This window comes from Eleginops maclovinus, chromosome 4, assembly GCF_036324505.1.
Source record: "Eleginops maclovinus isolate JMC-PN-2008 ecotype Puerto Natales chromosome 4, JC_Emac_rtc_rv5, whole genome shotgun sequence".
Lineage (NCBI taxonomy): Eukaryota > Metazoa > Chordata > Actinopteri > Perciformes > Eleginopidae > Eleginops > Eleginops maclovinus.
Window position 1 is genome coordinate 10,572,521 of NC_086352.1, and position 17,410 is coordinate 10,589,930.

Sequence of the window (17,410 nt, forward strand, 5' to 3'; positions counted from 1 at the left end):
CTCTGTGACATAATGCATGCCCGTGTTCCCATCTGCGCATGGTTATTATACTTTTTAAAGGTCTTAATGCAAAGAATGAACATAATAAGACTTTGAAACACCTTTTCAAATATATGTCATGTTGTCCCTACCTATGTGCACACTGTACATAATGAGAAGAGAGAGCAAAGCCCTTGTAAGTGAGATGTGTTACATGTCTGAATGCCTTTGCAGGCGGTAATGTTTACTCTGGAAGCTTCATGGAGCCCCGGCTGCTGCAGGCCAGGAAACATCACTAGCACTAGGGCCATGTGGGACCTCTCCTTAAAAAAGTTTGAGATTTTTTTCACAGCCCATTGTAAGCAATCAGGCAAATAGAAGCTTGCAGTCGTGCGGTGCACAGTCACTTCTTTCTAGGAGGCAGAGAGCAATGCTCAGTCTACTGACAGGAGAGCCAGCAGACCGACAAGAAGTCAGGACATATTCTCATAGCAGAAACAGACGGTAACACCAGCAGTGGGTTTTCTGAAGCCCACTTTTGCTCTCCTGGGTGTGATTGCTCCTGAATGCACATTCAAACTCTTCTACTGCTGGCACTGAAGACCTGCAGATGCACTCAAACACAAGTTTACTATTCAACCCTGCCTCTGTCTCAAGACTCCCACAAAAGCTGTACCTGCGGGAAGAGGATACACATGTTTTATTGACAGAGCTACAGGTGGTTTGAGTTTGAGCTGTTGGGTTTTTTTCCTGTGTGGAGAGCTGAGGCGTCTTTAGAGCCAGTATGTTGCCTATTGTTGTGGCATGTTTGGTATTCATCCTGTTGGGCTTGAGTCATGCTCAGGTTGCCACACAGACTCAGGGGGAGAGCCAGAGTCGTGGCCAGGGGCAGGATAGCTCTGCCAACCCTTGGAGGCAGGTGATTCAGTGGGAGAACAATGGACGACTGTTTAGCCTGCTGAACAGTGGAGCCGAATATGTACCTGCAGGGGCCCAGGAAAGAGGTCCCAGGGTGGTTGTTGCAGACACTCAGCCACGCTCTTCACGTAGACCTCAGGGAGGCAATGTCCGCCGACAAGCTCCATCAAGAGGATCTTCTGAGACCATCCGTGGCCAGGCAAGGCATCCATTTGGCTTTGGGCAAGTTCCTGATAACTGGAGACAAACTGCAGGCAGCACAGGGGGTGGCCAGTTCCAAGGTTCCACTGGCACTCGCTTCAGGCCATCCACAGGCTCTTCATCGTCATCATCATCATCAACCTTTTCTTCATCTTCTTATAATGTACCATCCTACCCACAGAACCCGTTTCCTCAACAACCTCCTTTCCAACAAGTACCTTATGACCCTAGTTTTGTAGAAGCGCCAGTCAGGAGCTACGAGCCACCTTTTCAGCCCGTTGCCGGTGGTGGATATGCCGGTGGTGGATATGCCGGTGGAGGATATGGCGGGGGAGGATATGTCGGTGGAGCGTATGGTGCTGGAGGGTATGGTCCTGGTCCCGGGTACACTGGAGGAGGGTATGCTGGTGGTCAGCCGCCAGTGCTCCCAGGCTCTCCTTCTGATTTTTCTGACGATGGCTACCGCTACTACCAGCCTTATGGTTATGGGCCAAATCCTTTGGCTCCCGTGGCTCCTGTGGCTCCTGTGGCTCCTGTGGTGCCTGCACGTGCAGCCCAACCACCGTTTGCAGATGGTCTGGACCACAGATACACCCACAGTATCTTCAATGGGGAGACTGGTCAGGCTGTCCCTGCCGTTCCTGCTGTCCCTGTCCCTGAAATCAACCAGGCAGTTCCTGTGATAGTGGACAGGACAGGAGCAGCTGGTCAACCACAAATCAGAAGCCCTCAGTATGAGCAGTTTCCTCCATTTGGAAGACCCCAGCCTCCTGTCCCACAGCCCATTCCCCGAGCCAGAAGTTCTCCCAACTCTGGCATCGAGAACCCCAACGTAAATGTCGGGAGTGTGTACCGGCCAGAACAGAGAGGTATGGTAAGCTTTATGGTTAGGGTTTTGTGAACTAACACCATGTATTTATTTTTTTCAAAATGTTGCAGATATCACTAGAGGCTGTGAAATATGGAAGGCAGATTTTGAACAATGTGTTTGAAGTAAAGTCTCTCCCAAAGGTATTTCTGGATTTTTTTTATCAGATGAATGTCTGTTGCTGACACATGAATCTGAAATGTGGAAAGGGTAACCCTAACCCCAACTGAGGGGAATAAAAACCTTACATTTCCCTCAAGCAAACAATCCAGTTTTTTTCCAGTATTCTTCTTACATTTAAACAGATATCTCGAGCAATCAGAACGAAACAGCTGCTTAAAATTCTGCCTGCTTTTCAGTTTACAAACACAGCAAATTGGACACAAGGTTCATCTTTTCCCACTTGTATGGTTATTGAAACCAGGTGTTGAGCAAGCCCTGCCAGTGTACAAAGAGCACACACAAGAACCACTGTGTTTTTCTGTGGAGAGTACTGTGCTTCACAAAAGTTGACTCGTTGGAGTTGGGTAACGGTGGTGGTGACCTCATTGGGGGTCTGGTGACAGGGGGTGTTGGTGGGCCCTGGCTGCATCCTGGGCTTGAGGACATGAGAGGGAAAACTAGGGAGGGGGATACAGTACTTCACCACTCCCTGAGGGGGAGGGGGAACATGGAAAGTCCCTGTAATTGGGTCCATTGCTTCATCATAATCCAAGAAATACTTAGTCATAATTCTTAGGGCAAGAGTGAGTGACGATAGTGCTTTCACTTATAAAGCATATATTTACATTAACTTTTGAGGAGCTATGGAGAAGAACGTTTCTCTTAAGCTCATTGTTAATGCTGAGGAATGAATTGCTCAGCTAAATGCAAACAACATGTGAAGTGTGTCTATGTTCTGACTGCCAGAAGTTATGTATGGTCACAGCTGGGAGAAATAAGTACCTCCAAAAGGCTCCAACTCTTGATGATGCAGATTTACTTTACTTTACATTATACTACTCAATATTCTGCTTTACTGTGCAGCAGTTTCTATGAGCCACTATAAAGCTTGTAGCAATTTCTACAGTACAGAAAGCATGTGTGCAGACACCTTAATGAGACAGTAATCATTGTGAGAAATATGCAGCTATTGATAGCTGTTGAATAGCTCACCTTTATATGGCACTGCTTTATGGAATGTGATTTGGGCTTTTACAGTTGAATCATTGACTTCTGTGATATACAAGTTTAAAATTCCCTAGAGTCCCTACACACAGGCATATATTAACCAAATGTATTCATTTATTTTAAAATGTATTCAAAGCCTTTTTAAAGCCACTGTTGTGTCGTAACTTGGGAAGTGAAGGACACAGAAACACTATACTATGTGTCAGACATTGTCCACCATTCCTATCAGGCAAACTGATGAAGTTTTAGAACATATTCAAGGGGATGAATCCGATCAATTCACAAGAATAGTTTACTCAGGGTTAGTTGTACTTTAGCCCAGTCGCTGCTGGAGGGAATCTGACTGTTTGCACACCTTGAGTGAAGTTTTAAAAGCTGAGATATTGCTTTGGTTTTGTAAAAAGATATGATCCTAAATATGGGATGAAAAACGTAGCATATTGTCAACACCAAGTGTCTTTTCATCCCCCACTCCCATGCTCTCATATTCCCTGACAAAGCCACACACAGGCATAGGTGAGAGGGTTTAGACATACGATTGGTTCAATACGGCAGAGCTGTAGGTTATTTCACACATTATCTTTACCATGATATCTTCAAATAAGTTACAAGTATACAGTATATTACAGTATACAAGTTTTATCATGTTACTGTTGCTGACATTAATCTGTAATATGTCAACTATCCACCAAAGGTAATAATCATCAACATAGATAAGATGTAATTGCAAGACAGAAACTACCAGGCAAAAATGTCTGTGATATACTCTATATTTAATTATTGAACGCTGTTGTGATTTTCATTTTAAAATGACCTCAATGAATTTCAAGTACTCTAATCCATCAGTCCCCTGCAGCTAACGGCCAATAGCTTAAAGCAGGAGTGTCTGGAGAGGGAGCCCTCATGTCTTTTATTATGCTTTATTAGATGGTATAAAAAGCACTGGAAGATTCAGTTTCCTTTCTCCGTGCCCCACTTAGAGTGTAATGTGTGGCTTTGTCACATGCTGTCGAGAGCTGATCAGCTTTGGCTTCTCAATACACGTTATCCCTCTGAAAAAGACCCAATTTCCACATTTCAAAAGATTAGGAGGCAGAGAACAAAGCCTTCCTAGGGTGAGGAGAAAAAAACGAGGCTGTGAGTGCTCTCAGAAAACCTCTGCGTTATACACTGGACTTACAGGATTTATATGGTCGACCACAGGAAGCTTCCTCCTGTCTTTGACTTCTGCCTTCGAGAGAGCTGTCATATAGGATGTTTACACAATACCCGCAAAGGCAAAGCCTTTATTTCAACTTGCAGCTGGGGAGGTTGGCTACTTCCTATCTGGTTGCCATAAACAATGTACCTAAAGCCTTTCATGTTGATCCAAGATCGAAAAGATGCATTATTCCATGATTTCCTATTGGTTTATTTGTAGGATTGTATTATCACTTCTTGACATGGAGGTCAGGTGTGTGACTTTAACAAGCTCAAATTAAAGTGTGTCTGGCCTGTGAGCTCAACAGGGAGGGGTGGTGTGCAATTGCCAGAGACCCTTGCTGGTTTGGCCTTTAGTGGGAAAGGGAGAGAAAGACATTCACTGTGACAAGTCAGGCCTGGAGTTTTTAGTTGTTCCTCAGGTTTGTGACAGACCTGGTCAGTGGTCCACTTTACAAAACAGTGTTTTGAAATCCCTGTTGTTTTTGCCCTGGCACGTACGTTCTCCCTTTCTGGGTCTCTGTCTGGCTCTCTAACTGTATCTCTATGCCTTCATCTCTTCATCTCTGTCACAAGTGACAGACTTGCAAAATCCAAAGTCTGAAAAACACAGACTGCATTGCAACAACCTCTCCTGTGATACTTTTGATCAGATCGCTCCAAGTTTAGCTTTTTTTCCACAAAAGAAATGTGAAATCCTAGTCATCCTACATTAAAGGGTACGATGAAGTGACATGTTTGCATAAAGATCCGGGCACATGGAAGAACAAATCACATTAGAAAAAACATTATTGGTATACAAGTGTTTCCCTTTTGCAACTCTTATGCTCTCTCATCCCTGTCTGGCAAGCCTATTAAGCAAAAGTGTTATTAGAGAACCATGATAATAATCTGAAAGGAACAGTAGTTAGTGGCGAAAGGCACTCTTTATAATGCCCCATTCTTAATATGTGGGCCATGTGACTGCAATTTTGACCACGCTAATAAAAAGATGATGAAAAATATGTGAAAGAGTTCCTCTGTTTCGAGGGTTTGCAATGGCAATGACAGGAATGGCTGGAATTCAAAGAGATGTAGATTCAAGATTCAAGAAGCTTTATTTATCCCGAGGGAAATTGAGGTGCAACAGTTCAATACAAAGAAGGAAGGAGAAATATACACTCAATATAACTAAACTACTAAATATACACTAAATGTAGAGGTGCTTTACCACACATTGCTATTCATTGGATCACTTAAGTAAATCTTAACAATGCTTTATTTGTTTGTCTAAAACTGTCTAATCCAATAAGTAATCACTCTTTTATTTCCACCATTTGTAGCAGGTTTGTTTAAATCCTGAGAAAATGGTGTGTGCTTTTTGGAGTAAATTTGAGTGTAAGGCAATATATGGTGAGCATTCTGTCTATCATTACAGGTTTGCCTGACCTTGTTCCCGATCCAAACTATGTCCAGGCCTCCACATATATCCAGAGAGCCCACATGTATTCTCTCCGCTGTGCTGCTGAAGAAAAATGTCTCTCAAGGTAAACACAATTCGACATGTCCTTTGTGTTGATCTATTTATTAATGTCTTTACTTTCTTAGTGGGTTCCATCTAATGTCATAAAGTTTGTATTTGAATGCCCCTTTAATGGCTCAGAGGTAAGCACACACACATATATGAAATTGAGGTATATTAAACAACATAATGTAGCCCCCTGTGTTCTGTCCATGTTTAACCCTGCTTGAGACCATGCATTTACAGAAAAAATGCTTTTTATTATGAAAGAATAACATTCTTTATGAGCTGTTTTACCTTTGGGTAGCATTGTAACGTAGCCACAGGAATATACGGTTACAAAAATGCACCAAACTGCACAGCATAAGAACTGAATCCTGGCCACCTTTGGGGAAACAGACTGTTGTTACTTTCATTTCTCTGTGTTGCTGGATGGCATCCCCTGAGCCTCAAACCTGGGCCCTTTGCACTAAAGACACTATTGAAATGATGAAAGTGTGCTGTCCCCATGGCTGCTCTATTTGCCCTCTTCCCATCCACAAGCACAGCCATCGCTCAAAGCCCTTTCATATCCTGTCTGAGTTTGCAGCAATCACCGACAGATGGGCTGTTGTAATTTGCCATACACTCCAATGTCAACAACAGCCGCAAGATGAATGGCTTAGATCTTCAGTGGTATTGTGAACTCGAGGTTGTTCCTCCTTTTTCACGCTAAAAGTGAATTGTGCAACAGAATCTCCTCATGTTGAATCAGTGTATTGGGAGAGATGGAGTTAATCTTTACAGTAGAATAAATGATTAAGTAGATATGATTCTGCTTTCAATCCTATCCTGTCACACTTGTGTTTTCTTTCCTTGTATTAGTAATGAGAAACAGGCATGACGACATTCTTTTTCAAGCGTCTTGTGCTGTTTCCCTCACTGATTTGGTCCTGATGTATGTGTCCGTTATCCAGCTCCGCCTATGAACCTGAGACCACCGACTATGATGTAAGGGTCCTGCTGCGATTCCCACAGAGGGTGAAGAACAAGGGGACTGCCGACTTCATGCCTAACAGGCCACGTCATACCTGGGAGTGGCATAGCTGTCATCAGTAAGTACCTAATATAAAACAGATTTTACCCAATCAGATAATAAGGCTGTAGTATTAGCTGTGGCCGTATCCAGCTATTTGGCATAACCAATGTCTGTAGACTGTTTTATGTTGATCATCTTTCCCATGAAATAACTATTACAAAAGAAACAGATCTGGTTGTAATGTTTAGTAAGATCTAATAGTTTAACAGACTTGATGTTGCTGAATTTGTTACATACCTTCCATGAATAATGGATGTATTGAATTATGATGAATGTCAATTTGCAATTCTGGGCTGACCTGGATGACCATAGACATGGAGTACATCCAAGTAAGTTTTATTTAAATAGCCCTCTATGAGAAATTATAAATGGACCTCAAGAGGCTTGACAATCTCTACAGCATATCATACCCAATGTCCTAAGACCATTGAATTGGTTAGGGAAAAACTGCCTTAAAAGGGAAAAAATGAAGGAAGCCTCTACGACTTATGAGGGATCGTTTTCTTTTGACTGCTGAAACGCAATCTAGCTGTTCATCATCCCTCCCAGTGCGGACATACTTGCATTAGATGTTGTGGGTAAAGAATGGATCAACAGAGCACTGAGTTCATGTCTAGTAAGTTGATGTGGCACATGTCAATGTCATTTGGCCAGACATAAATGCAGATTAGCTGTCATAGTGCCCTATAGGATCCATACTGTGCCCTACAGGGATATGCAGCGTGAAAAGACAAGCCTTGCACTGGTTAGCCGAGAAAGTACACACATGTTTCTGTTTCCTGGTCTTAAAAAGAACCTATGGAGTTGATTAGAGAGCCAACCATGTGTGAAATATTATAAAAACGCTAAAATAGTCCATATTACATGAAGAATAATGGTGTATAGACATGTGGGTTTGATCAATTTAGCTCATTGTGCCTTTCGGAGTGCACATATTTTAGTTGATTTAGCCAGTCATGGCTCTGGGGGACTGCTGATGAGGTGAATTTGGGGTTATCGTCAGTGTTTTATGACATTATACTCCATAGACTGCATTTTATCTAAATTTCAGCAAGTCTGCCCACTGACGATAGTGCCAGGCTCTGCTTTACTACCCTCATCTTAGAGGAATGTTGACTGGCCGTTAGGAGATTGGCAGTGTTGTTGCTGTTTGACATCAGTCTGCATTCGCACAGTGGTTCCCAGGAGGCAGAAAGCCAAGACAATCATTCGACTGACTGTGTGATCGGAATGACAAATCAATCCATTTTTCCCCGTCAATCTGTGGCGCCGAATCAGACAGTTGCTAAAGTATGATGGCATGGATATGGGTTACTGGGACAGAGTGTTTGTTAACAAAGAAATCTCTTTAGGGGAAGAAAATCTCTATCCCAGATTCTCACAATAAACTTTCCTGCCCTACATTTCTGTAAAAGAAGCGGTGTAGTTGACAGACTTTCTTTTCATTACAGTCACCCTTATCTTTCTCACTGGAGTAATAGAAGAAGGGAAGGGAACAGCATCCTCTTGAGTATCATGGTGCCTCGAAAATGTTGGAATTCTGTATGTTTTTTGCACAAATGAGGACAACGAAAGCCATGTAGAACATATTGTTTTATGCCAATCAGTGCAGGAAACAAGTGGAAGTCATTATAATGCTGCGCTTATTTGTGCATAAGTTAATTATAAAGTTCTTCTCGGTCCCCTTACGGCACAAATGTATGAAAGTATGTGACCTCTGTGGTCAGAGATCATGGCTGCTATTTGTGCAGGTGCTTGGACATTTGTATTCATATCCTGCTTGCACATTGTGACATTGGTATGTCAGGCCACTGCTAAATACTTCTCAAAGACTTAAGTAATTTACAACAACCCAGGCTGTGATCTGAGAAAAAGTCATGCTTGTGGCAACACTAGTGGAAAATGACTCATGGCTTCGACGAAGGAATGGAATGTTTTGTATATTACGATTGCAAATTATTCTAGTTAAATCCTCTACGTGTTCTTGCAACACTGCATTCTCTGTAGTTGACATAGTCGGCGAGGTGATCCAGAAATCCGAGGAAGCAAGGGTCCCTTCCAGGCACCTCGTAATCCAGCACCTCCCACTCCACTCTCTTTTCTCTGCTCCCTGCTCTCTTTCTTTCTATTACACACACACACACACACACACACACACACACACACACACACACACACACACACACACACACACACACACACACACACACACACACACACACACACATACTGTTGATAATCATCATACTGTTGATAATCATCTCAAGCCACTGAATTGAATGCCAGTTCTGAGAACACAAACAAAGACTGTTATTGAACCTCCGAGGCCCTCCTGCACTCCTTTATATACATGTGATAAAATATACATTCACACATATTGAAAAATGTGCTTTCGTGCTCCACATAAAATAAGCCTGTCAACACACTCTGTCATGTTCATGTGCATGTTAACAGAGACAGAACAGTAATGTATGCTCTAGTCTCAATACATGTAGTGTTCGGCATCAGATAGCAACTGACAGGTTTCTACCTGAGAGCTGCTCATAATTGGTTGCCTCTCCTTTGGAAAGAATGAGTCCTTGAGTGGTCACTGGCTCCATTAGGGGAAAGTACCTATGTTTCCTTCAATCTTTAATGAGTGTTCCAGTAAAAGCTGTTGCTACGTGGAGTCATTAGCCATGAAGCAAGGCGAAAGGGCAGTATTTATATAGTCTGAGTTTGTCTGACTGTAACATTCAGTGCTTATATCACCTACTGCAACAACGTAAGGGAACAGCACTTAGAAATAAACATCAAAGGATAATGGAAATAAATACTTTCAATACCTGCAAAAAAGTTGGAAATAATGGAACAATTTCGGGCCTCTTTTAGGAATAAGTCCTATTGATCTAAAATATTAAATGTTTAGCTATTGGGATCAATTAAGTATTAGAAAGATAAGCTAAGGTGTACTTTATAGATACAAAATTGGGAAATGTTTTCGTTGCAGCAGCATAAAAAACAAGGCATTGCACATAGAAATAAAAGAGTAGAAATAAACAATTCTAACATTTATGACATCTCAAAATAGAAATAAAACAGCACCCAAGAGTATAAAATATGCAATTTGACAAATAAAACACTATTGAATGTCAAATGTTCAGTAAAAACAACACAAAGCTGGATATTATTTACATTGAATGTGCAAGGAGTGCAAGGTTGTTGTAAAGTGTGATGGTGTGGAATCATTTTTTCCTTGCTAAAAGTTGTATTGCTAAACTTTGTGTTATTTATTGATAAGACATTTTGACAGCATGAAGTTAGACCCCTTTTTTTTCTCCAAATAATACATGTCAACGTATTTAACAAAAAGGGCACGCGCAGCCACTTAACACTGTTTGAAAACAGGTTCAACAAAACCTACATATGTCCCAGCTTGCCTCCACTCAACAAGGAATACATTTCTGTGGTAAAAATGTGTTGACGTATTCCATATGACAAAAATGGCCTGTTGATAATATGCCTATTCCTACTTCTGCCATACTAAACGTTGCTTTTTCAATGACTTGTAATTTGGTACACTTGTCAATCTCAGCTTTTGATAACATTGAATCACAATTGATTCAACTCTGTTCATTTGGAGGTTGAACTATAATGTGTGGTGGTATTATGTAACACTCACAGCATAGATTAGAAGGATAGATGAACACCTTCTGTGAGCCTCATTCAGGTTGCTTTATAAGTTGCTGCATTTGACTGCTATATATTGAGCTACTTGTAAAAGAAAATTATACACACAGCAGGACCTTTGACATCTGAGTTATGCAGACCAGAATGTTGGTTGCTATGCTACTGTATGTGTTGTGCCTGTGACAAATGATGTCATGTCTGGAAACCTGACAGCCTTGCTTCATGTTCAGCAGTGCTTCACAGCCACTGCCATCCATAACTATTCTGCTTGTGTATGCAGCACCAACAGCGAGCCAGTTATCCTGACATTTATTGAGAGTGCTTTCAATGAGCTATAGAAAAGTGTGTTTGCTAATACCAAAGTACCCATAGTATTCAGACATTTGCACAACAAGTTTCACCTTTCAGACACAAGGGATAAATCCTCTTAATGCATTCTTATTTTGTTGTGACTACATTAAGCAGGCTTGTAAAAAGTGAAAAGCATCCCGGGTCACTTTGAAATTTGGGAGCGGTCCAAACCATACAGCAGTTAATATTGCAGATGATTTTAAAGGGACCGGCTCTTTCACAGAGTCACTTTAGCTCATTTTCGGTTCAGTTGAGTTGATCAGTACCCATGTGCACCCACGCTTTCCTAAGCTGCTAAAGCTGTGCAAACAAACACACACCAAAACCAACACACAAATAAAAACACGCACTGGGTGACACACACATTAAAATAGCCACAACTAAATGTGCACACGCTCACACACCTCTGATCTTGCCGAGTGATACAAGCTAATTAACAACATTCATACATCATAGGGGTGTTAATGTCGTGCCTCGGAAATACTTTATTGTTGCCATTAATTAGTGTCCTTTGATACTTCATGATGTGTTCAGCCAAGGTGCAACATCACTTGTTAGTGGATAAGGTCAACGGGTCTATAAATTCACTGTTTGTCTTAAAAGTCAACAAGCTAAATGAAGGCAAAATGGCAATGTAATTAAACATATAATAAAAATCTAATAAAAACAGAATCAGTTATGCTTGGAGACTGTTTCTAAAGCACACAATGCATAACAGATGACACCAGAACGCACTAAGATTGAGACTTTTGACTGCATGCACAATCTGCTTTCTCTGACAGGCACTACCACAGTATGGATGAGTTCAGCCACTATGATCTACTGGAGGTCAGCACAGGACGTAAAGTGGCGGAGGGACACAAGGCTAGTTTCTGTCTGGAGGACACCACTTGTGACTTCGGTCACCTGAAGCGCTATGCCTGCACCTCTCACACTCAGGTAACACAGCAAAATAATATATGTGGAGTTATGATTTTCACCTTGATTTGGAGGTCACCTGCTATACTCTTGGTAGACTTCTTTTCATCACATGCTTTCGCAACCCCCTAGGCCAGTTTACATCCACAGCAGTTATTCAATTATAAAGCAGCAAAACTCCAAAAACGTGCTACATTATTTACATTTTCCAGTCATTTTCTAGATTAATCCATTAATCTTTTGGTCTATAAAATGCCAGAAAAATGTCCATCCAAGTCCAAATATTTTCATTTGTATTATTTAAAACACCAGAGAAACATAAATACATATCAATATTTAATTATCAAAGTACTGTGTCATTATTTTTGTCTTGATTACCTAATCAATTAGTCTAGCTGCAGCTCTAAGGCAATATTGTACCCATTGTGATGGTGAAAACTCTGTAGGATAGATATTTTTTATCTTGTGTAAATTGTCTTTGAGTCCTGTAAAAATCCATCGATTAAAAAAGAGCAAAATTGGTGTTATTTTTCATTGTGTATGTTCATATATACATACAAGTGTATATACTGTAAATAAATATATTATATATAATGGGGGTTACATTAACATTGGCCAGCCTTATGTGTTTTTGCAACATATCATATTTTATTATAACTTTGTAACGCCTGCCTGCTCTTCTTGACACAGTAAGAGGAGATCAGTATTCCTCTTGAACTTTTCCCCCCCTGTCTCTTCAGGGTCTGAGCCCGGGCTGCTACGATACATACAATGCTGATATCGACTGCCAGTGGATCGATATCACAGACATCCAGGCTGGAAACTACATACTAAAGGTAGGAGTCAAGTTCGTGGAGAGCACAAGGTCACATTTCATGGAAGACGGTGAGGGTCGGGGCCATCAAAACAAATTGATCCGAGTTATGAAAAAGTCATAAAGTTACTGAAGTATTATTTGGCTCTATTTCTCTGGATGCTGGCACTTTATCACACAGTGGTCTATTCCAAATACCTTTTTTTTTTCACTCCATCACTGTTTAATTGAATGTTTATGGTGAGTTTTAATTGTTTCCTTTTTCTTACAGCTCACAGTTAATCCAAAGTTTTTGGTGCTGGAATCGACTTCACCAACAATGTGGTCAGGTGTAATATACACTACACAGGACGGTTTGTCAAAACATCCAACTGCAAGATAGCACAGTAAGTAACAGAGAATATACTCACTTTCATCACATAGTTGGTAATTGTTTAGTAATAATTTACCCGAAGGGTGTAATGTTTATTTGCAATGTTCTCATAATTTGTAACATCTGGGAATTAGTTTTCTTTTTATAGAAAACCCAATTGAGTTACACTGAACCACATTACTGAGGGGTGCAGCTAAATGCAGTTTTATGAAGTGCCTCACAGTGTTTTGAATTACTTAGTGGACTTAATAGGTTCCTGGCTGAAATATTTGATGATATAATAAATAACTTTCTCATTCTCCAGTTAAGATTCATAGCCTCTGAAACTTTCATATCCTCCCTCAAAGGGAGATGTAGTGGTGTTGAACTTTTGAATAGCGCTATTAAGGAGTGTATCATTGCACTCAGAATTACTCTCATATCCTCTTGAAAAGACTTTATGTGGAGAGTGGATATATGTGAGGAAAGCGTCATTAGGTTCAAGTGCTGGAGTTGGTCTCCCTTGGTTCCAGTGTTACAGTGAAACACACTCTTAAAAATATGTTTGACGAAGCATTTTTGGAGTTAATGACAGCTGAATATAATAGTTAGGTACTGATGCCAATAAAAGAATTACATTAACAGATGCCGTGAGCCATATTTCTATCATTAAAATCATATATTTGAACTATTCATATATCTAAAAGAAATCCCCCATCATGTTAATGTATGTGTTAATGACTAAACTATTATAGTAATAGTTTAACAGGCATTTTCTGCCCAATGTGGTATGACATTTGAATTTGACGGTAGTCATCTAATACAAATGAAAAACAAATTGCCTTTATCATCATTGCATAAATATATAAATTGCATACATTCCTAATTACATACTAATTACGAAAAAAGTCAGGTTGATAACTTCGGTCACCTGAAAGTGTTGACTGTGAGAATTACATTTTTAGATATTTAGCTTCCATAACAGTCGGTCTCCAGAAAGGAAAGAAAAGCTGACTTTTGTCTGCCTCTGCCTGAAATACATAAGCTATTGTGGCAAAGATAAGTGGTAAATCTCCCTCCTGTTGTGTGCTGTGAAAACATAAAGGTTGATGATCATTGCTTTAATAAATGAAAGTTATTATCTTAGCAAACTCCTTACTTAATGTTGTTGGTCATTTACAATTGGATTAGTTAATTACCATCGTCAATTTATAAGACAAAACTAAATTAAAGTGTGAGTGAAATGGTTTAAAATGAACATCTTTCACTGTTCACTATACACTATACTTACTTGGAGTTTTGAGGTGTTTTATTGTCTGTTTCATTTTGGAGTCCGGTCCTTGAGTGTACGTGAATTTCTTGTATATTTGTACAATGAAAATAAAGTATCTTTATCTTTACAGGTCTTGATCGGGCACTGGAAGTCTGCCACACTAGAGGGACCCTGATTGCTATTCCATTGTGAATGGGATCCATGTTTTGTTGGTTCATTGTTGATGTTGTTTGTCTTACTATTTTGTGCTGTCTCATGGCCCCTGAAAAACATGGCTCACCTGGCACTGAAAAGCATGTGGGAGTTTAAGGTAGACATGCACACACACAGATTATTGGATAATGCTAATTGCACGTTGATATCCCACCATAACAGTTTAAATCCCTGCAATATAGGATAAAATATTTCCTGTACTTGTTGTTGTTGTGTGGTTTGGTTATAATCAGACACATCATTGACTTTGAAGGCAGGTGTTTCTACAAACAAACATCTATGCCCATGATGGCACAGTGTCTCTGTTTGAATTATAAATAAAGCGTCAAACAGTGCCAGTGATGAAATGAGTGGTCCCAGACGAGTCAGGGTTCAGCCGTGTTCCAACAAATAAAATTACGGGACAATGTCTTCCTGGGTGCATTCACCCATGGTGTGCGGGGACAGAAAGAGATGCCCACTGACTCAGAAGAACTATAATGTGTTAGTTTCAGTTTTTTTCTTCACTGCCTCCGTGGGTCAGCCTGGGATACTGTGATTCCCTCGGCACATTCTGTTTAATGTTGTGTTGACAGCAAGAGGAAGACAGCAGGTCATATTTGCATTTGTCAACTCCATCAAATTTTAACTCAACATAAAAACAGGCTGTCAGTACAGGCCGCTGTTCTCCTCTAAACCCATGCATATTTGTGTCGTGTCCCCATTCGTTCTTTCTTATTTCAGTAAAACAGGAACAAGAAACTCAACTGGCAGAAAAGGGTGCTTTCCAGAAAACTAGACTCGCAGTATGTACGCTTTATATTCACACTGTCTTGGGGTCTCTTCTTCTACTACCAACACTGGTCAGATGGCTCTACCTTTTGAAGAATGTGTATACAAATTTTCCACTGATGCATGACTTCAATGATGGGGATTATTTTGTTGTTGTATCCAGTTTGACCTGTTACTGTTATTTGTAAAAGTAAATAAACGTATATATTTTTTTCTTGATAGAGATATTCAAAAGCACTACTGCTACATACTCAGTATTATAATGCAGAGAAAGCTGTCTCCACCTACCTCTCCAATTGAGTGAGCTCTTTTTAGTTAATTGTTAACATGGTTCACTTTGTCCTCTTGACACTGTTGCAGCACAATATCTTCTAAAACCCACAAGTATGTTGACTATATCAAAGATCACACTAGGCAGGATGCAGACAATCACTAAGAGTAATCTTACAAGAATTACAGTTAGAATTCTTAAGATTTCAAAGCTGGTTTTGTTGTGCTGTTTTAGTACTAAATCAAACACATGGTGCAGCTTCTTTGCAGCAGAAGGGGCAACCAGCTTATCTGTTTACAGTGGAACCAAACAAACTCAAGTTTTAATAAAGTCAGTCAATAATTGACCTTTCCTCATGATGTCGGGATCAACCGTGATGTGGTTTCATAGTTTGCGAGGGGCTAGAAGTTCTCCTCCAGCAGCAGGGCACAGTATCAGGAGTTAAATCCTGAGTGAGAACATAAAGTTGTGTAACTTTTCATCAACAGCTCACTGTGAATGGGCCTTTATGTTCTATTATTTCTTATATTTTAAATTGATCCACATCCTGGTGCTGGTTTACAACAAAAGTTGTTCTCATTCATGATTTACTTTGTATTAATACAGCAATAATAGAATTTAATGAGGCTAAACAGATAAAATGACAAACCATATTGCTGGATCACTTGTATGCACTAACAATATAAACGACTTGACGTATTAAAATACATTGAATTGCTATTGCGGATAATTGCTGACCCTAAATAGTATCAAAAAGGTGTTTAATAACATAAAAATCTTAAGGATTTACATTTTAAATCCTTTAACGTTTAATCACTTTTTAAAGCAAAGTATTTTCAGTTTACTATAGGTCTTTGGTAAGCAATACGTTGCCCCCTCTTTCTTTACCGGAGCTAAAAGAGCGTCATTATTTGATCTGCATTTTTCGACATGGGAGGGTAAATGATCATACTGTGCTCTCACTGACAGGATGCAACAACATGTGACTCTGACATTGACGTGTGGAACAACAGCACCAGAGTATGCAACACATATACAGCGTCTCTGACATGTTGTGATGATATTTGTGATTCTGTAATGAACACCTGTCAAAGTTGTCATATACAATAAATACATTTACACATCCGCTGTGCACACTGAATGTAATATGAATGATATGCATCACTCTCACAGCACCGGAGCCCTCGTATAAGATTCACACAGAATGCCTATCAGTAGAGTCTCAGGAAATGCTGTGTGACAGGTGTGACAAGTTGCTGAAATCATTGCTTTCAAAAGAGATTAGGTGTTATATGTTTAATTCATTAAGTCAATTTCTTGGGAACGGTATGTGTGTTTGTCATGCATGTTTCAAGCACGGGTAAAGGTCTCACATTTAAGAATACTGGAAAAAAACACTGCATATAAGATTCCTGCAAACACAAAACAATGACAACTGCGTGGTGGCACTGATGCATATACGAGAGGCAGGCAAATGGTTCCATATTCTGGGTATACATCCTTAAGAATAACTTTAAGATCACACACTGTCCCCACACAGCCAGATAACCACTGTCAACTAATCAGATAACTCCTCTGAAAGTTTTTGTTGCTAATTAACATCTGACATTTCATCTGAGTTCTTTCGGCTGCAATTAAAGACCAATCACGTTATGCATGAAAAGTCATTACATGGAACACACCACCATGTGAGAGAGGAACTGATAGTGTTATTTAAACTAAATATACAAGTACAGTCTTTGGGAAGGGATTCATTGACTATTTTCTTCATGGTATAGCCATATAACAATTACTGATACTGATTGTCAAGGTTTTACCGCATTGCCACTTTGAAATATGGTGTAAGGAACAGTACTTATGGAG

The 17,410-nt window shown here is 40.1% G+C and overlaps 1 protein-coding gene across 1 annotated transcript; it reads left to right on the forward strand.

Annotated features, from left to right (window-relative positions):
* The first annotated feature begins 366 nt into the window (after positions 1-366).
* Positions 367-16,673, forward strand: loxl1 (lysyl oxidase-like 1). The gene is made up of 7 exons (XM_063882106.1): positions 367-1,967; positions 5,754-5,862; positions 6,794-6,931; positions 11,718-11,874; positions 12,594-12,689; positions 12,939-13,053; positions 14,423-16,673. Exons 1-6 carry the CDS (start codon positions 764-766, stop codon positions 13,047-13,049), a joined length of 1,815 nt encoding a protein of 604 aa, XP_063738176.1. The 5' UTR covers positions 367-763; the 3' UTR covers positions 13,050-13,053; positions 14,423-16,673.
* Positions 16,674-17,410: the final 737 nt, after the last annotated feature.